Source organism: Podarcis erhardii (genome assembly GCF_964252035.2).
Source record: "Podarcis erhardii genome assembly, chromosome: 7".
Taxonomy (NCBI): domain Eukaryota; kingdom Metazoa; phylum Chordata; class Lepidosauria; order Squamata; family Lacertidae; genus Podarcis; species Podarcis erhardii.
Window position 1 is genome coordinate 64,403,106 of NC_138511.1, and position 19,760 is coordinate 64,422,865.

The 19,760-nt window shown below is 44.6% G+C and overlaps 2 protein-coding genes across 5 annotated transcripts in view; one reads left to right on the forward strand and one right to left on the reverse strand.

Annotated features, from left to right (window-relative positions):
• Positions 1 to 738: 738 nt before the first annotated feature.
• On the reverse strand, positions 739 to 16,831 carry NCDN (neurochondrin). Of its 3 annotated transcripts, none has more exons than XM_081871678.1 (8): positions 16,503 to 16,831; positions 10,706 to 10,800; positions 10,011 to 10,146; positions 8,638 to 9,615; positions 7,804 to 8,045; positions 4,766 to 4,990; positions 4,151 to 4,293; positions 739 to 2,430 (listed from the first exon to the last, which is right to left on the reverse strand). In XM_081871678.1, the coding sequence occupies exons 3-8, from the start codon at positions 10,134 to 10,136 to the stop codon at positions 1,994 to 1,996; spliced, it is 2,151 nt and encodes a 716-aa protein (XP_081727804.1). In that variant the 5' UTR covers positions 10,137 to 10,146; positions 10,706 to 10,800; positions 16,503 to 16,831; the 3' UTR covers positions 739 to 1,993. The 3 variants fall into 3 exon arrangements, with proteins under 3 accessions (XP_081727804.1, XP_081727805.1, XP_081727806.1); XM_081871679.1 differs by lacking the exon at positions 16,503 to 16,831 and adding an exon at positions 16,199 to 16,378; XM_081871680.1 differs by lacking the exon at positions 16,503 to 16,831 and adding an exon at positions 16,163 to 16,378.
• Positions 16,832 to 16,927: 96 nt separating this feature from the next.
• KIAA0319L (KIAA0319 like) overlaps positions 16,928 to 19,760 on the forward strand; it is a 61,044-nt gene continuing 58,211 nt past the window's right edge. The window contains exon 1 of one of the 2 annotated variants that reach the window (XM_081871652.1): positions 16,928 to 17,364. The gene's annotated coding sequence lies outside the window, so the exon portion shown is untranslated. Of the gene's footprint in view, positions 17,365 to 17,715; positions 17,738 to 19,760 lie in introns of those variants that run through there. The other variant, XM_081871653.1, reaches the window with a different exon arrangement.

Sequence of the window (19,760 nt, forward strand, 5' to 3'; positions counted from 1 at the left end):
CCCACTTCATACCACCAGTGCATAAATGAGAAAGAAATAGTCTGTGACCAGAACACTGAGAAGACTGTACCTGCTTTGTAAAAGGACGTTTCTTCCCATAAAGTTGAATTTTGCTTGAAGAACCAACCGGCACCGGCCTCATAAAGCTGCCCAAGTGCTGAGCAAGTTCCAACCACTCTGCCCTCACTTTGTAGGTTCGCAGTAGGGAGCTGCTACTCGACAGATCGGATGGACCTGGATCAGGGCTTGTGGCCATCCATGGACTGGCTGGACTCTAACTCCCATCAAGCATGGCCAAGGGGTTAGGGATGATAGTCCAAGCCAACCCTGGAGGCACTCCAGCCACCCGACCCAGAGACACACCACAGAAAATTCCTTATCAAAGCAAATTTCAAGGCAGACTAAAGATCAGTAGCTAATATGTATTGCTTTGGAAGAGGCCCATCAACGGCTACTAGCCATGTCCAGAATCACTGGGACTTGGAATATTTGCTGCTATGGATGAACTGCAAAGGGTTGAGACCTCCATGCCCTGCTTGTGAACTCTTCATAGGACATCTGGTTGGCCACTGCTGGAGACTGAACTAGAGGAACCTTTGATTTGACACAGTAGGGCTCTCCCTCCCTCTCCCTTCTGCTTCACAGGGATGACAGGAGGGAAAGAGAGGAAAGGCGATGCTTGCTTCCAGCAGACATCCATTTGGTGAACAAGACCAACACGTCAGTAAGAACCAGACATTTATTACAAGACAAAGCACTTTTATTTACTGAACTGTAAACACCAAGATATTAAGCCAAGGCCACAGCTTCAGGGGCTAATCCAGCCTCCAACTCATGAACATAATATTTACTGGCTGCATGCAAGAGCCTACATGCGGAAGTAATACAGAGAAGCGAAAAACAAGCAAACATTTAACACTCCGGAGAGTACAGATCCCAATACTATATATTTGGCCCCGGAAATCCCTCTTCCTTGAAATGCAGTTGATTCAAAAGGGAGTCAATTCTTTTTACCAGCAAAATAGCTTGCACCCTCCCCCTCATTGCCTGCCCCATCTCCCCCCACAGGGCCATCTAATGCCAGCAGCCATGTGGGAACAGGTAGGCAAGCAAAGGAGACCTTGGTCCTGCTCCAACTGGGGGTGTCATCACTCCAGTCCACAGAGTGAACTTCCTCCCCAATTGTTTTAATCACATTTAAACTGTCCCTGCTTTTTTTAAAAAATTGTAAGCCACCTTGGTGTTTTGTTTTGTCCAGAAAGGCAGGTACAAATTTATTAAATAAAGACATCAGCTACCATGTGGGAAGGATCCCAAAGGCTTGTATGTTATTCAATACTGTTTCACTGTGATTTTATCAATGTACTTCAATGTTACGTGTAAGCTGCCTAGGAAGAATTTGTATCCTTAAAAATTGAATATTCAAATAAATAAATAAATAGGTAAATAAATAGTATCCTCAAGAAAAGAGCTCCAACAATGGCACAGTCCTGAGGTAATCAATAATTAGATGGCCAAAAGTCTATCCAGTATGCCCTTCATAAGTGCATTACTTAAGTCTACCCTGAAGCCTGATTTAGGTAGCAAAAGGACACCTTGGAAACAATCATTATACATAGTTAAAAACATTCCTTCCCTTCCACGCTAGAATGCCACCAAAGTTCCTTTAGCATTTGTTTACTCTCCCCTCTAGAGGAAAACTAGCTTTTTCCACAGTGCATTAGAGTCAACTGAACAGCACTAACGTGCACTGGCATACATTTGTGCAATTGTTTCATGTTACTCTACGATATCACAGAGAGCTAGGACACATGCTTTATGAGACATCATATTTTGTTTTAAAACTTTGTGCAGCCTTCTGGGAAGAGGTGCCCGACACATCCCATGCCCTACTGATTAAGAAGATCATCCATCTGCATGAAACAGGATGATAAAAAACTGCTTCAGGGAAAACATTTCCCCCCACCCGACCACAACCTGTTCTGAGCACTGCTCACTGCTCAGAGAGACATTGTTCCAAGGCAGCCATGCCATACAGGCTGGCCATTTCCAAACCCCGGTGCTGTTGGATCATCTCCAAACACGGCTGGCTAGCACGGGCCAGCTCCACCAGGATGCCTTGGAAAGCACGGACAACTTCCAAGTCTACGGACGACGGCGCCACACGGCCCAGCAAGGCCAGCAGCTCCTGAAGCCAGCCAGAGCGCAGGACATCCTGCGGCAGCCACAGGAAGAGGGGCACGCAGCTAGCGAAAGCCTGCATGCCCAGAAACCACAACTCACGGATGGCTGGCCAGGCCGCCTTATAGGTTGGAGAAACGCTCATGGTCACCTTCTCCCCATCGAGGTCAGTCTGGGCCACGTGGGCTTCTGCCAGGAAGCGGATGGCAGCATCAAAGAAGCCCTCAGATTCTGGAGTCCCCTGCAGACCTGAGTGAAAAAGAGAGGAAGAGAAAGGGAGAAAAAAGAGAGAGAGAGGTAATGTGGGCATTCAGCAACAACATGTGCTTCCTTCCAAGGTCTGGGAAGGTACAGGAAGCAGTGATGGTCACAGACTTGCATGGCTTCAAAAGAGGATTAGGCAAATTCATGGAGGAGAGTGCTATCAATGGATATCAGCCAGGATGGCTATACTCTGCCTCCACAGTGGAGGCAGAAATGCTTCTGAATACCAGCTGATGGAAGCCGCAGGAAGGGAGCAGGCTCTTGTGCTTGAATTCTGCTTGCTGGTTTCCCACAGGTGCCTGGTTGGCCTCTGCGTGGCTTGGATGCTGGACTTCTGGCCTGATCCATCAGTCTCTTCTTAGGTTCTTATGACATTGCCTTCCTACTACTTCCTCAGGCTGAAACCCCTCGAGGAATATCTTAACTTGAGCCAGGCCAGTACAAAGAAGAGACCTGAGTCCCCCCCCCCCCACGACCCCTTCCTTGGTCAGTTTTCAAAACTGTTTCCAGAATAGGCCAAGAAGTGGTCTGCCACCCCCTCCCTTTTCAGGTGACACTAATCAGAACTGATCGCAGGAGTACATTCAGTGTCATAACAGGGTTCACCATTGTAAGATGCAGTCCCAGCCTTTTGCCTGGGAGGCCTGGGGCCAGACTCAGCCATGGCTCTCACTGGCTGACCTCAGGACTAGCCAGTGGTGCCGGGTATAGGAGGAGGGGGCTTCAGCTCCCCCAATATTGAGGGGGCCATCACCCCCTGACACTGCTCTGCACTCTCTGCACACCTCAGCCTATGCCTAGCAGCCAGGCCGCGGGTGGGATGAGCAAGCGCAGAGATAGCCCTCTGCACGACCCGCCCCCACCCAGTACCCGCCGGGCGGCATCACCCCTGGGGCAAGCTGCTCTTTTCCAGCTTAATTTACCTCACAGTGCTGCTGCAAGGACAGAATGGGCTAGCACCTCCATGTGCATTACGCCTAGTTTTTCGGAGGAGGGAAAGACACAAGCTTAATACTTAAAATAAGTACATTTTAATTAGCCCAACTGGGACGGCTGTGTGGGCTTTGGGCCACTTGCTGTGCTGAGTGATCAGCAGCTTATTCTGAGGGAACTGCCTCTGTGAGGCTTCTCTTGCTTGCACCCTCTCATCCCAGCTCTTTTCCTTCTCATTTGACTCCCCATATAATTAGAGTGCACTGTTTGTCAATTCCCAACTCGGGAGGGTAGTGGAGGAGGAAAGAGAGAGTCTCATGTTGGGCAACTCAAGAAAGAAAACGATACTATACGGAGTTGCCATGGAGATGGATGGTAATGAACCACTTGTCTGCCCACACAGGCCTAGCTTTCACTGAGCTAATAAACCTGTGCCTGGGCTATACCACTTCAGGCTACTGCGGGGGTGCTCGCATGCTGTTCTATGCAAAAACAAAAAACCCAAAATAATCCCCCCACAGTGAAAAACGAGTGCATCAGGGAGGAGGTTTGGCTAGAACCCTTCTCTTATGATGTGCTGGTTTTCTACATGAAAGGGTTTTGGCCTTTTGTTTTGTAAGGACAGCATTCAGGTCATGTGGGCACACACCTGCACTCTGAAGAGGTACAGCCTAGCAACAGATTTGCCGCTGAAGAAAAACTAGGGCATGGTTACATTTTGTTGACTTCCTACTCAGTTTTGGCAGTGGAAGCTGACAGCGCTATTTCTTGCCTGGGTAAGCAAACAGCCTCTTGGACATCATGAGTCCCAGTGTTGCCACATTGGCTGTCAGGCCGAGATGTTCTCTCTGTGGCAGCAGAGAAGGAAGGGACTTCAGCAATGTGTCCATCAAGGTCGCAAAGCAATCTTCTCGGCTGCAGGTGAGAGAGAGAAAGCAAAACACGAGATCCTTTCTGAGTTAATCATATCTGCAGTCCACCCTTCACCCACAGTACTCAAGGTTATGTGCATAAACTTCTCTATTTTTGCTCCCACACCAGCTTGAGGGGTTGGCTAGGACCCTTTGAGCTTCATAACTTGAGTGGGGATTTAAACCCTGGGTGAAGAATTAAACCATGATTTCCTCAGTCATGTGTGAATTCATTTGTTACATTTTTAGGTGTACATCTCTTACTAAAGAAATTCATTGAGCGAGCACTTGATGAATATTTAAAGTATTATATTTCATGCTCTTCATTTCGTATTACAAAAATTATTATACATATTAAAATTATAACATATTTTTTAAAAAATGTGAATAAGAAGTCTGCACTTCGAAACAGAGGTTTGCCTCTGTAACATGTTAAGGTGTCGTTAACTCATTTGCATTCCTCCTCTACCCATTACCTGATTAAATCTGGAGCAGTCACAACCAAATTAAGGAAAATTTCACAACACGTCTGAAGGCTGGTTTCCACAGTAGTCGATGTAGTCAGGGTATCTGTATTTGAAACAAATATCTCCCACCGGTACAAGAAATATTGGCACAGGAGTACTGGCGCGCCCTCTGAAATGAGGATTCCACGGGGTCGATCCTCTGCAGTCAAGTGGCTTAAGCCAGGTAAGAGGAATCTGAAAGGGGACATGGAAATGTTGGAACTAAGTTAAAGGCAGAGGGTTTTTCCCATTTATTTAAAACATTTATATACCCAAGCTCTTAAGACAAAAAAGTCCCTCAAGCAGCTTACAAAAACCACTAACTAGATAGTCCATGGCCTCAAGCTTCTGACAGCAAAGTTTAACAAGGAAGTTGTTATGACCATGGTGAAATTAAAATGCATTTCAACCTGGAATATGGATTTTCTATAGTGAAAAACCCAAGCCAGTTACAAAAGATTTGCTACTGAAGAGCTGCCACCCTAGGTCAGCTCAAGAGCCACCCCAATGCCATACCCTAGCACTAGCTACTGCTGAATATATTCAAAAAAAGGCCCAACAATTTTTGCACAAAGTAATGAGACCCTGCTGCACCTTCTGCCAATCTGACCAATAATGGGGTCCCTCTCATTATATTTGAGAAAACATGACTAGGGGTGGGAAATTAAATATCAAAGTAAGATCTGAAATGTTCAAATGTTCAGACTGCTTATTATAATGGGGTCTGGGCATTTTGTCTTGTTTATCCCATAAAGTTTGTTTCTTGAAAGCATTTGTACCCAATCTTTCCTAAGTCTTTCTTTTCTTTTCCGGGCAGCCCACAATGATTAACACATAATAACAGACCGCAGGAGGACAGGTTTATAAAGTTAGCCTTAGATACCCCTGGCTCCTTTCTTACACTAGTCAAAGTCCTGATTTTTTTTTTCTTAAGGAGGAAATTATGTAAGTCCTAACAGAATGAAGGGAGAGGTAGTTGCATAGAACTGGGACAACTACCAGAGGCACCGCTCCATACCCCTGCCTCGCCACCTAAGCAGATGGCAGGTAGGTGTAGCTCGTGACACTGCAGCAGCTAGGCAGAATTACACTACACATTATATCCTTATTGTAAAATGCAGGAGAGCGGACCGGCTCCAAACAATTCAAACATTCTTAGAAGAGTACAGCCATACAAGGGAGCTCAGGAACCTGGTTAAAGGTTGTAGGTCACCCAGGATGGAGGAGGGGACTGGGTATGCAGTGACTGTTGGGAATCACACATACTCCAGCAAGACCTGTTTTAACAGTCTGGGAACATGACAAGGCTGCACATGGTTGGGTCTTCTCTCCCCTCCTTTGATGCTAATTGGTAGGGACTCTGTGCTCAATCCTCAACAGAGCCAGGACAACATCCTACCTTTGGTTCTCAAGTGACACAGCTGACTGCAGCTGAAGGGCTGGTTTCAACTCAAGAAGCTTATTGGTGGTCTGGCCTTCCCACAGCTTTTATTACTGGTCCCACTAGAGTGGTAGTTGGTGATCATTGGGACTGATAGAAGGGAAGATAATCAACAGCAGGCGAGGCCAGAGCCAACTAATTCCAGGTTTGCCCCTGCTGAAGTATATATGGTGTGACAGCACTGAGGCTAAGAAGGAGGAAGCCGACAACCAGTGCTGTTAAGTAAGAAGGCAGGCAGGCAGGGCTGGCTATGGGGCAGGCTGAAGTTGGTGGGGCAGTGCCCCATTTGCCTTAATGAACCAGCCTTTGTTGCTTAAAAGATGGGAACAAAGGAACTTGATGGAACTTTGCATATTTAAAATCAAGGTGGATTTGCATCCTGGAAGCTGTTCCTACATGGCTCCTGATCCTACGTATCCAACAAAACCAACCTCAGAGCTGAGAGACTGGTGAAAAGAGGAAGAAAAGAAAAGAAAAGAAAAGAAAAGAAAAGAAAAGAGAAGCAGAGAGAGTGAACTCAAAGTAAACTGAATCACAAGAGTCAATATTGATGGGTTGATTTTTCCAGACCCAAGCTTGTAATGCAATTCCACATCAGGAAGGTTGCAAAGAGTTCTCCAGGGAACACAGATGACTCACTTGGGAACCTTTGTGCTATAGTCAGGCGCCCACGAACAAATGCTGCTCCCACATGGTCTCGGGATTAGAAACCATCAGTAAGAGCTGTTGCATAAGCCTTTCTAGTGCTCATCATGCCATTGCTGATGGGTGGCCAGAAGCTGCCTTAGATAGACAAGAAGGCTTGGCAAGTAAGCAGCTTACCCTGGTCCAGGGTAGAGGGGAAGGGGGCAGCACTACTGAAGGAATCCTGTTAACTGCTAAGTTTTATGCACACTAATTGCAACAACAATAAATCTACTGCTTTAAATACTTGGGCTTCCAATTAGCATCACTTCTGTCTTGCCTGGAATTCATCCTCAGTTTCCCTGCCTGTATCCAACTGATCACAGCCACTGCTGTTGCTCTTGGTTGCCTAGCTAAAATATGCAGCACTGGGAGTCATCAACACTCTCCCCCACAGTTTCAAGTAAATGTTTAAAAAAGAGCCCTGGTGGCAATATAAGACCCCTGTAAAAACTCCACACCTCTTATCTCTGGAGGAGAGTAAGCTGCCACCCCAAGATGGAATCTAGTCCAAGTCATTTCCACACTGATAACTAAGATGACAAAAGAAAAGCTTCATATTATGCTTTAGTTGAGATTCTTGCATTGCAGGCGGTTGGACCAGATGACTCTTAGGTCCCTTCCAAGTCTACAATTCTATTCTGTGAAGAACGTTTCCAAAAATGTGGCAGCGCAGTGTATCAGCGAGGCAGAGGTTTGCCTAAGGCCCCTCAAGGACTTTAATGTCCAAGCTGAAACTCCAGCCAGAATGTTCCTGATCCTCAGCTCAACATTAGAAGTGTTTAAGCAGAATAAACCTAAAGTGGTTCTGATTCCCAAACTGGAATCTAGAAGGCATAAAGCAGCAAAACAACCTATTTCAACACCCAACGCTGTAATTTACCTTATAGCATCTCCTTGCCAAACAGGAGGCTGGATGCTGCTTTGCCCAGCCTGCTCTGCCTCCTGCTGCAAACTACTTCTGACTCTCTTCTCCTCCTCAAACCGCATCTTGGCATAGTAGATGAGGAAAGGCAGAAGGTCACAGATCTCTTGCTTGAGGGAAGATGTCTCTTCAGCCAGCCAGGCCCCAAGGATTCGAACAGAGGCAAAGATGAAAGGGTCGTCCAGCTTCTTTCTCCCTACCTGTGGGATAGAGAAAGCAGTCACAAACATGTTGTAAATCAGTGAGGCTGGGATGAGTGACATTGTGAGCCAGTCAAAGCAAAGTGAGCATGTACCATCTGTTAAATCCAAGCTGATAAGCCACAGAGCCTGTAGGACCACAAGCACTTCAGCTACTTGGCCAAAACAGCAATCTGGGGAAGCAGTAGATTCTTTCCACCTTTTCTACCATCCTTGATGGATTTCAAAGGCCTTGACTGGCTCCCAGTTCAGTCTTCCCTACATAAACAAAAGTTAAGGCAGCCCCCGTTTCAGAGCTCTTTGCCCTGCTGTGTTATTCAGAACTTCCACATTTTCATTTAGTCCAGGGACGCCATTTCTATCTCCCCCTTTCCTCTTCTGCTCCTTGTCCTGTACTATGGTTCATTTCCCTCAATACTAGTTTGGGCTTCCTACCCACAAGAATTGCCTCACTTGGACACCAGATGACTCCTACCAACCTGGCACAGTTGACAGCCTCGGACCCTCATAAAGGTAAGACTGTTAACTGCTTCCTGAACTCCTGAGGGAGGCAGCCTTATAAGATTGGAAGATTTTGGGAGTCTTACTATACCTGTCTCAAGTAGTGTATGACAGCCCCGAAGGCTTCCTCCAGGATCCCCACCAGCTGCACTTTCTGCGTCTCCAGCAGCAAAGAACCTTTCTCTTTTGTGCACTCCACAATTGCCGTCTCCATCAGAACGTAGCAAGCAGCCATCAGCTCCTGCTTCTTGTCCACCTCTGCCAGATCCAGCTCCTCCAGAGTCAGGCGGACTTCGACACATGCCAGGTTGGACAGCAAGGCAAAGAACTTGCTGCCAGCACCCCCTCCTTGGATCCACTCTGAGCCACAGGCTTGTGACAGGCAGGCTGCCAGCTTCAAGGCAGGGTCCCGCTGGGAAGTGCTCAGCTTGCTGCTCAGGATGCTAGCCAGGCCTCGGTAGAGGGGCAGGAGGCATTCGGCGTTGGGTGAGAGAAGGGGAGGGATGAAGCGGGGCAGCACTTCACACAGCTGGAATTTGGTCATGTCTTCAGCCTTCTGGAATTCTAGACTAAGTACGTTCAGCACCCCCATGAGGTCAACAGTGGCTCTCTGCCAGCACTTTGCTTCGGCTGCGATCAGAAGCCCCACAAGCAGCTTAAAGGCCTGATCAAAGCCATAGCCATGCTTCACATAAGCCCTGCACAGTGCTGGGACAGTGCCCCTGTTCACCAACTCTCTGGGACCCTTTGGAGTGGCCATGATAGCCCTGAGGCACTGATAAGCATCATCAATCATGGCATTGCAAGAAGCATCTCCTGGCTTGCAAGTTGAAATCACATCATTGAAAACCGGGATTTTGTTAAGGACCTGGGGATGCCGAGCCAAATCTGGATCGGTGCAGAAGCAGGCCAACAGGGTGAGGCCCAGGGCTTGGAATGTGTGCTGTGTACAGCCCTCAGGGGCATCCTTAGACGTCAGAAGCCTGTTTGGGAATGTGAAACCAACCGCGTCAAAGATCCTCCGGCGGGTTTTGGAATTGATTTCTCCAGCTTTTGCTGCTTTGGTCACCTGAAGGATAAAATCAGGAAGCATCAGAAGTGTGCAGTTTTGTGACATGGCTTGACTGAGCTAGCCATTTCCCTTCCTCAGCTATAATTGCTTACTAGGCCTCCCCCTCCCTAAGTTCCTCTTGCATGCCACAGACATGGAAGGCTTTGCTCTTTCCTTGTTACAAGGATCTGTGTCCATCTTTATTCTACAGGACAAGAGTGGATGCTATTATCTAACCCAAGTCCTTATCTTAAGCAATTATTAGTAATTATGACTCCCATTTTACAGGTAGAAAACTACTGATCACCCACCCAGCCAGCTACCATGAATAGCTGGATTCAAAAAGCTTATCTTCATTCCCAGATTTGCTTCCAAAGCAGTCTATTCCTGCCAGTGCAAGGCCAGATTCTTACCAGAAGCAGAGCAGCAAACTGTTCGCTATCGTTGCTTGCATCTCTAAGCACATTGAGGCATCTCTCCAGTGTAGGATTCTTGCTGCTCTCACCATCATCAGGGACAATTCCCGAATTTGAAGCCATGATGTCAGCTCTGTACGTAAAGACCACCATTGTTTTCATACAACAGGATAGAGAAAAGATCACAGTGACACTGGATAGACCAAGTTCCCCTACAGCAGTGGCTACTGTTACTGGCAAAGACACAATGCTCATGCCTAGAATTAATTGGCTAACGACAGGGAAGAACCCAAAACTTACTGAGCTTTCAGGATTCCCAAGTTTTAAGGCAGCTAACGGTAGCACAGTGTAGTAGTTAAGAAAGACTGAGCTATGAAGCTTGATGCTTACTGGGATACCGCAGTAAGATCAGTAAAAGTGATGGGCAAGCTTCCTGAAAATGCATCTTGCCTTGATGCTTTTGCAGCCATAGGCAGCTGTGGTAATGTGCACATTCTTAGCAGGCAATGATATCTAATAGGCCTAACTGGCACTCCAAATGAAGTTACTTTAGATCTGAGGTTGCCAGCATGACAGTGGTGCATGCAATGGAACCCTTGAGGCCATCGCTTTCACATTGCATTCACAAAAAATCCAAGACCCCACCCTCTCGCACTGCAACCTTTGTCCCGAGAGAGAGTATGGGCAATTACCTTCTTTTCCTCTTAGAAAGGTAGAGTTGAATGAAGAATCGAGACAAAGTGATGCTCTTTCACCTCTATATGATTCTTAAGGTTCAGAACAGCACCTGGCCAGGTGAACAGAAAGCAGAGTGATGAAAATGGGGAGGGGGGCAGAGTCAAGGGAAGAAGGGGGAGTGCTGCAGGAGTCAGGTAGGGTGGAGTGGGGTGGGGATATAGAGCAGGCACCTGTTTTTGTGGTGCTTGAAAGCCCCAGATCTGCGGTTTCTACTGTGCCAATGCAAACTTTAACTTGATGGTGGTTGGGGGGACTCTGAGCAAAGCAATGCAAATTCAAGATATGTTGCAGTTTTGCTTGATTTGACTTTACCCACACCCTATGTAAAAACAAATAACCTGTGTGCACACTTGCTCTCTTTTATGTAGTGACCTCCAGGGGAGGGGAGAAAGAATGCAACTAGAAGAGGTGGTATCCATTCAAAATTGCAAACGTGCCGGTGGGCTCAAAAAGGTGGGCAATGTCAGCTTTAGACCATGCCCAAAATAGCGATGAGGAACCTATGGTCTGCCACATGTTGCTGGGACTCCAACGCTCACCATCTTCAAGTGCCAGTAAAGGCAAACAGGGAGGACATCCATCTTTGGGTTTGGACAGTCAGCTTTCCATAGTTATCTACTCTTGCCAAGGTAGATTCTCTCAGAGATTTTTTAAAATGGCAATTGCTCTGAAATATTCAACTTCTCTCTCATGCTCGTGTAGGTTTAAGAAGGCAGTTTAAAAACCCTAAAGTACTCAAAAAGCAAGGCTGTGGTATTTGGAAAGAGACACCAGAAACTCTAACTGTAAACAGATGAGTAACTGATTGACCTAAGAGGCGAATTTAAATGCCTAGAAATTCAGAATTCAGTTTAATTATACATTTTCTTGGGAAATTTGTAGAGAGATGTTTCAGCTTCTACAACTTTGGACACCATATTAAACTGTTGTTGTATAGAAAGGGGTGTTATAATAGACCCTGCTTTAAAGTGGTTTCAAAACAAAAGCAAATGACTCAGATTTTTTTATAGGGCTGATTTTGTATAGGGCTGAAGTATCTATTGTCGACTGAAGAGTGGCTCCCTGCAAGGATTAATGAGAGGCAATTTCTGTGTTGCTAGGAAATGTGTGCACTTTAATTTTTAACCTCTATAAAAAAATGTTATGCTCTTTATTTGTTAGTACTGCCACGGAAGGGGTGCTGGTTGTATCATTGCTAATAATTGATTGCATTGGAAATGTTTATCCAAGCTGATTCTGGTTGATATAGTTCAGCTCACTGATGTTAACTGGTACATGTGTTTGATCATTTATTTTATAATTAGTTTAGAATGTTATAATATCCATATCATCAAAAGTGATCTATTTATTCAGATTGGCATATTCTGTTTTGAAATGAGTTAGCATTTAGACTATTACAGTAATGAAGCATTGTTCTGTGTTTTTTGCTGTCACATTGGGAGCTGCTTTGGGCAAATGTGTGCAGAAGCAGCATACACAATAAATAAAGTACAGGGCTGGGATATTTCCCAAATGTTGAAGCTGGAATCTTTACAGAACAGTTTCTTGAAGAAATTGTTGGCTCTGCCCTACTACTCCTAATTCATTCAGAAATACAACTTTCTTCAATCTCATCCAGTAACCATAATGCTATAATTTATTGCTATAATTATAGACAATTCTTCAGATAGATTTAACAGGCTTTTAGTGTCGGCAGCTTCAGCTTTCTGGAACCGATGACCAGCTGAAATCACACAGATGAAGTCATACAGATGCCTAGCATGGGGCTGTGTAGGGGCTTCTAAAGACATTTTTGTTTAGGAAGGCTTTCCCCAAGGTGTAACCCAGTCATTTATGAAAGATAAATTTTATACCTGGTAAAAGGTTTCTGTTGTTTTTAAGTTTATGTTTCTGTGTTTTGTTCTGTTTTTACGCTTTATGTCATGACACAGTCTATAAATTTGTTTACTAAAAATAAAATCTGTCTAAATTGATACTGAATTGCAAGGACTGGGTTTCCAGATATCAGAAGATACTCAGATCTTAATATGTTTCTACATACACTTTGGTCATCTCAAGAGAGATGTCAATCTCATCTGATAAAATTAATGCTCTAAGGTAAAGAATGACCATGGTAGAGTAAAAAATGACCATGGTAGAGTTGCCAGTTTGGTTAAGTCTTACGTCTGCTAAACTCAGGCAAAGCTTTTCTGGCTCAGTGTAGATACTTTCATGCAATCACTACTTTTAATTCTGTTCTTTATGCCTAGAATCCTGTTTTAAGGATTCTAGATACTATTTTATTGGGATTACACACAAACAAAACCATCCTAGAAAACATACATTGTCTATTGCCAGATATCATCATCATTAATTACTTGCTTTTCTCTAGAAAGTCCAAGGCACGGTTCCACTAATGTAAAGTGCAACATTAAAAGAGTTTATAACAATTTACTATCATAACTAGAGGAGGCCCTAGAAATATAGGGATGTGGTCAACTAAGTCCTGCTCAAAGCAGATCCAGTGAAATTAATAAACTTAAATTAGCCATTTCTATTAACTTCAATAGGTCTGTTCTGAGTAGTAAAAGACTGAATACGACACATTTTGTTATTGTAGTTTTTGGACGACAGCAACAACAATAATAATTTATTCTAGAGAATAATCTTTTGGAGAATATTCTCAAGAATATTCTCGATTAATGGGGTGTGCACATTTAAAGCAGCTGTGCAGACGAGACAGAATTCACAGTTTTTGGAGAATATTCTCATCTCACATCACTATGGACAAGGATAACTTACATTTGTTAATTTCAATGGGTCTACTCTGAGTAGGACTCTGCTAACTGGAATGTCAAAGGCCAGGGTAAAGAGCTATATCGTCAGCATTCAAAGATTTATATGGTGTCTTATGTTTGGATCTTTGCAGCAGTGAGTGCAAATAGTGCTTTCAGAGATAGCTATAAATTGTCATGGTAATGCCATGATTTGATGATAGTTTTATTATTTTACTGCATTTTCATCCCTTGTTTTTACTGTTTGTTTTTCTTGCTTTTTAAATAATTGATTCTGGCTCTCATTAAATATTTTTAGTACCTGCATTGGCAAACATGATTTACTGTACACACTTCGGCCTGTCTGAATTTCTGCAAAGGCCTTTGGTGATCAGCAATAAAAGTTTAATTTGGCCGACTCTCATCAGCCCTGGTCAGTCATAAAGAATGATGGAAATTTTCAGCAACATCTGCAGGGCCAAAGGCACCACATCTCTACCCTGATACACACACAGACACACACGCATGCATAAAGATTCTGCAGTAGATTATATAGCAAACAGGTCAATTTTTGTAAACTCCTTTGAGTTTATTTGGTTGGTTCCCCCCATCAAGTGGTTTATTTATTTTTGTTTAATAATATTTATATATGTGGTAATAAGGCACTATATAAACCACAAAGTTACATAAAATAGACAAAGATTAGGTATTTAGACCATGAATGTTTCAAAACTACACACCACCAAAACCCCACCCAAATTTAAAACAAATTTCATGTGGGAGCAGCTTTTTGCTTGCAATCCAGATTTCCTGGTTATTTTGAAGACTTGGCTGTACCTCAGTGAAGAAAAGAGAACAAAAAGTCTTGTGACACTTTAACAAACCAACAGATTGTTTAAGTGGTAATAGCGACATCTGCTCATCAGTAACAATGTAGCACAAGACTTGGCGGTCACATTACGTCTGCCCCCAGTACTGCTCCCCAAAAGACAGAAATGCATGCATGCGTCTTCTTGTGTGAAAAATAAATGAATTTTTCATTAGCTGCCCTGCAGACATTAACTGCAGTGGGCTAGGAATGATAAAATTTCCAATATTATTTTTCCCATCCCACAGATGGGGTGTGTATACATATCCTGTAAGCCAAAATACTCATTCAGGGCTGGAAGTGGGGAGTGGAAGAAGGAAAAACAATGACAAATCTGTAACATTGTCCATTGTTAGTATACCCAAATTGCAGATTGGGATGGGTGGGGAGGCAGGAAAATGGCTTACAACGATCCATTACTGTGATCTATGATTAGACCAGTATACCGAGGATTCTGAGGCAGGGACCCCTGTCCTAATAACACTGCACTCCTACTATTCTAACATCTGTGGAGATTCATTACATTTATATCCCTTCTTTTCTCCAGGGTGACATGGTTTTTCCCACCTTCCCATTTCATCCTCACAACAATCTCAATTAACATATTTCTATTCGCCCCTGCAGAACAAGCCCTCTGAAAGCCTAAAAATAAAAAATGTTAAACAAAAACAACTTGTCAAACACAGGCAGCAATAAGATCTATAAAAAGCTTGGAAAAATAAGGGGACTACTTAAAAGCCACACTAGATTGGGGAAGGGGGGGGGAGGCAATTTCACAAATACAGTGCCACCACTGAAAAGGCATTCTCCCTGATACAGACATCAGGCTACTGGCCTGTTTGACCATTGTGATGGACCAGAATGCAGGACTGCTCTTAGCACCTGAGGAGGTTCGTATAGGAGTAAGTGGTCTGTCAAATGCAATCCTTATCTGGATTTATGCCCCAGAGAAATCAACAGGGCATACTTCTAGGAAGTTGTACGTACATACAACTATGTGCAAGTTGAACCTTGTACCGTATAAGTAACCATCTGCCTGCATGATCTGTGAATTAATTAATTGTGAATTAATTGTGAATTAATTGTGTGAATTAATTAATTGCGAATTAATTATCTGTGAATTAATTAATTAATTAATTAATTGTGAATTACCGTTGCCAATTATGTAATTAACAGCATATCTGTACTTTCTGCATTTCATTTCTCTCCGATCACACTGTGCACAATTCTTTCCTTAAACCATGTGGATATATACCTGAATTCCAGATATGCATCTAATAAAGTAGTCTTGCATCTAATAAAGAAGACTGCAGTCCACAAACACTTACGCCATAAGTGTTAGTCTTTGCCACAAGGTGTCACAAGACTCTGCTATTTTTACTGCAACAGACTAACATGGCTAACCGTCTGGAAACGGGTAACCAACGCAACCGGTGAAAAATCAGCGAGATAAGATAGCCCCTACAAGCATTCCACTTCAGCTGAACTTTCTGGACAAAAAGCCCTCAGGAATTAACATGAAATAGCCTAGTCTCAGAGGAGATAGCTAAAAAGCTTTCACTAGGCCAGTCGCTGAGTGGGGATTTGCACCTGGGTCTACCCAGTGCAGGTCCAAAAATATTTCACCGCTTACCCTTCCAAGGTTGCTCACAACATATTAAAACAAAAAAATGTTTGCAAGCATAAAACATTTTCTGCAAACGCATCTAAAAAAATACTGAGAGCAGCCGCCGCAGAAGCAGCACCAGCAGCATAAAACAGATCGATGCTGCATTAGTAACCCCGCTTACCTTAGCGACAGCCTCATAGAATTCAGTGGGACTTACCGCCAAGCAAATCCTGCTAGGATCGCAGCTCTAGGCTCGTGCAAAAGCTGACCGGAAGTCTTCCCCAGGACACCAAACGGGAGATGCGAAATGCCACTAAACTAGGAAAACCCTGCGCGCGTGGCGCATGCTAGAACGCGCAGGCTCTGCCAGAGGTGCAGTTGCTCCCTCCTTAATAGCGCACCCACAGACACCCACCCAAACCCTCAGCCCCCGCATACGTGACGCACTTCGCTTTTGCTCTCGTTAGAGACCCCCCCCCCTCATCTCCACCCCCCTCATCTCCGCAAACACCGACACTCACCTTTTCCTCCAAGCGAGATCCGTCACTGGCGCAAGAAAAACACTGTATTATATCCCCTTCCCTTCTTACCTCCGTATCACCACCTCTCAGCCCCCGCACTTACTAGCCTCACCAGCCCACGCACGCGCTCCTTAACCAATCAAACTCCCCCTTACTACCCCTTTCGCCAATAGCGCTTCGAGTTCATAAGACGTGCCCTAAGAAGCCACCGCCTCCATGTCAGATATGGGCATTTTCCACCTCCTCCACAAACCCCCTCTCTTTAAAAAAACCAAACCGTGCTGGTTGGGGGGGGGGGCGAAACACATTGTCCCTCGCAAAAACCTCGCAATCGTAGCAACGGCGCGCGGTCTTTTCCGTTTCCGGCCAACCCAGCCCTGATTGGTTGGCCGGCCTGGCTTGCAAGGCGTACCTTTTTGTATTTCCGGATGTGAGAGAGAGAGAGAGAGAGATGGGGGCGGGGCTAGGCAGAGTCGAGTGAGGTGCTGCTGCTGCTCTAGGAATGTCGCGCTGACGTGTAAGCGTCTGTAGGCGCGTGCTGAATAGCCTCCGACACTGAGGTGTGTTGTGTGTTGTTTTTTTTGACGGGGGGCGGCTGCTGGTGAGGGAGCCTGAGGCCTACGAGGTTACCATGGTGAACGCGAGGCCTGCCGCCCAGACCTCCACCCTGAGGGGGGATGCTGACAGGGTGACGCCCCCTCCCCTTACCTGAGCCTGTCAAGCCTACGACGACCTCCTCCGCTGCCCCCCTGAACCCCACAACCTCCCCTCCATTCCCAGTCGCGGGGCCTGCGGACCCTTCGCCACCCCCAGCGGGCAACTGAAGAGGACTCTCTCTCTCCGCGTCCGCCATGCAGCTCTGGTAAGTGCCGCTCTTACTGCGTTTCCTGAAAGTAGGGCGCGGGTGGAGAACGGCGGAGACCGAGGTGGGGCCTCCCGCCTTGTCCGTCCTTTCCTGTGACAGGCATGGTCAGCGCGGAGTGAAGGGGTCCTGCCTGCCTGGACGGCGCCGAGTGCGCTGCAGTGGGGGGTGGAAGCGACGCGAGGGAGATCCTGTAACTAGATGACGCTGGAGGCTTTTGGAGCAGCTGGGCTCCACTCAAGAGTGGCGGTTTCCGTCCTGAACAGCGAAATCAAACTTTGGTTGGGGCTGTAAGAAGTGCAGCTTCGGTTTAAATCCTTTAAGCAGAGAGAGAGAGAGAGAGAGGACCTGCAACCTTACCTATGCAAAGCAGGTACTCTTGAATTATAGCCTCTTCCTGCAAATAGAGATAAAAGTGGCACGGCGAGGGATTTGTGGCCTGAAGCTGGACAAAATAGTAACAATAAGTGGACGAAACAATGCTCAAAAGTTGGGAAACCGTAGCTTATTTTTGTAGCAAGCCTTTGTAGGTGTGCCAGTGAGTGTGGCAACCTAGTTTTAAGGACCCTCTCCTAGCCCAAACCCTCAGTTAACCCCAGGATGAGCAGCTTGAAGTTAAAACGACTTGATTCTAGGCTTGGGCAAGGATTTGGTTTGTTGGTCCTCTCCGTACAAAAGTATCAAATTGTCCTCCTGTTTGCATTAGGTATTAATACCTAATGTTTGCATTAGGTATTATCTTCCTCCTGAGTTCTCTGGCAGGGTGTGTGTTTTAAACAAATTCTGTAATCTTTTGTTCTTGTATTTTAAAAACTTCCATGATTCTCCAGAGGAGGAGGAAATCAACCTGATTTATTTTTGTGTGAGCCTGCTCATGCTCCATAAAATTTTGAGGGGTAGAGATCAGTAACCCTATGGGTATCAGTGGGATGCAATTTATTTATGTATGTCTTGAGGATGCACGCTCTTCATGCTAGTTTGGAAGCTTTAGTGTATATAAATGCTAAGGAATCTTTCAGTACTAATTTTGTACCAGTTAATTCTACTTTGACTCTCTTTTCTCTTAGCCCAGTAGTTCCTATACTGTTTACTGGGATTGGTGTGAACCTAAAGTAGCCACCCAGAAAGGAGATTGTCCATTATATCTCTGCATTTTACTGGTGCTTTGATTTTGCCTCCTTCCAATCAGCTTCAGTTGGAGACAGGTATTTCTTCATGTTGAGAAAGGATGGGGTCATTTCTCATGTAAACACATATCAAAATTACCCACCAAAGCTGTCTGATGTGTGACTGTATGGGTTATTACTCTGGTCTTGCCATTTTCCCATCTGGAGGCTCATGCATAACTGTGACTTGCACAGACACATAGGAGATGGACATCTAAAGGATGGTAATTTTCATTCTAACTGTGAAAGTAGAAATTTTGAGATAAAAATGTGGCTCCAGTTTTAATTCTGAGAAAAAGTCAACCTCAGGTAGGAAAAATTTGGAAAATACTGTCTTAGCCTTTAAATAAATAAATAAATAGTTAGTTAGGAAGAATTGAGGAACCTAGTTGGCCACAGAAATCTTGTTTTGGTTTTGAAAACACCTCGTGAATTCAATTGTTTCTTCTAATGCTGTTAAGTACTGTATCCTATCTTTTGCAGCTCTAGTTAATCTGCTTGATCAAGAGCATTGTTGCAAAATAGAATATTTAACTATACAAAGTAGCAAATATATCCAGATTGAGTCAAGTGATCTACAGTGTGTCTAGTAGACTTTTAGACATTGAGTGAAAGTTTTAAAAGCATGCATATAGTGGGAAGAACAGCTTTTAATACATGCACTTAAGTTGAATGGTTGGAATCTTATTTGTGTTGGAGAATGGAGAATGACAGTACCTTAAAAAGTATAACGAAAGTATTATATTCTACTGAATATGAGTAAGTTGTAAATTCTGTAGGAATGCATTAGATTTTGAAAGCTCACTGAGAAGAAATACCTTGTTAATAAGCTGTTTGAAATGCCATTCAGTAAGTGCATTTAATAGCCTCTTTGATTTAGCACTGAGTATAGTGGTTTGTGTCAAGGAACCCTTTTGGAGCACATAGTGATATAGAACTGGCTGTGCTTACCGGTAATTTGCACTTTTTAGGGGCAGCTAATTAATGTGTGTGTCATTTGTGAATCAGATGGAGGCAAAGCTGTAGCTACTAGGATCCTCGTGTAATCTTGGAGCCAAACTATACAATGTGTTAAATGTGTGAAAGCATTTAATGTACGGTACTTATTTCTTTCCCCCTTTTTTATGCATCGCTGTTAGGGCTTACATGACAAGCTACAACTGTCAAAATTCTCTCTTCTACACAACTATTAAAGTTGGAGGAGCCCTGTCCACTTTTTCATCTTGCCAC

Bases quoted from the DNA above. Each gene is read 5' to 3' on its own strand.
- NCDN (XM_081871678.1), bottom strand. From the start codon at position 10,136: ATGGCTTCAAATTCGGGAATTGTCCCTGATGATGGTGAGAGCAGCAAG. The intron at 8,046-8,637 runs GTATAGTAAGAC...TCTATCCCACAG, and splicing joins TCATACACTACTTGAGACAG to GTAGGGAGAAAGAAGCTGGA. The intron at 4,294-4,765 runs GTAATGGGTAGA...TCTCACCTGCAG, and splicing joins ACTGCTCCAGATTTAATCAG to CCGAGAAGATTGCTTTGCGA.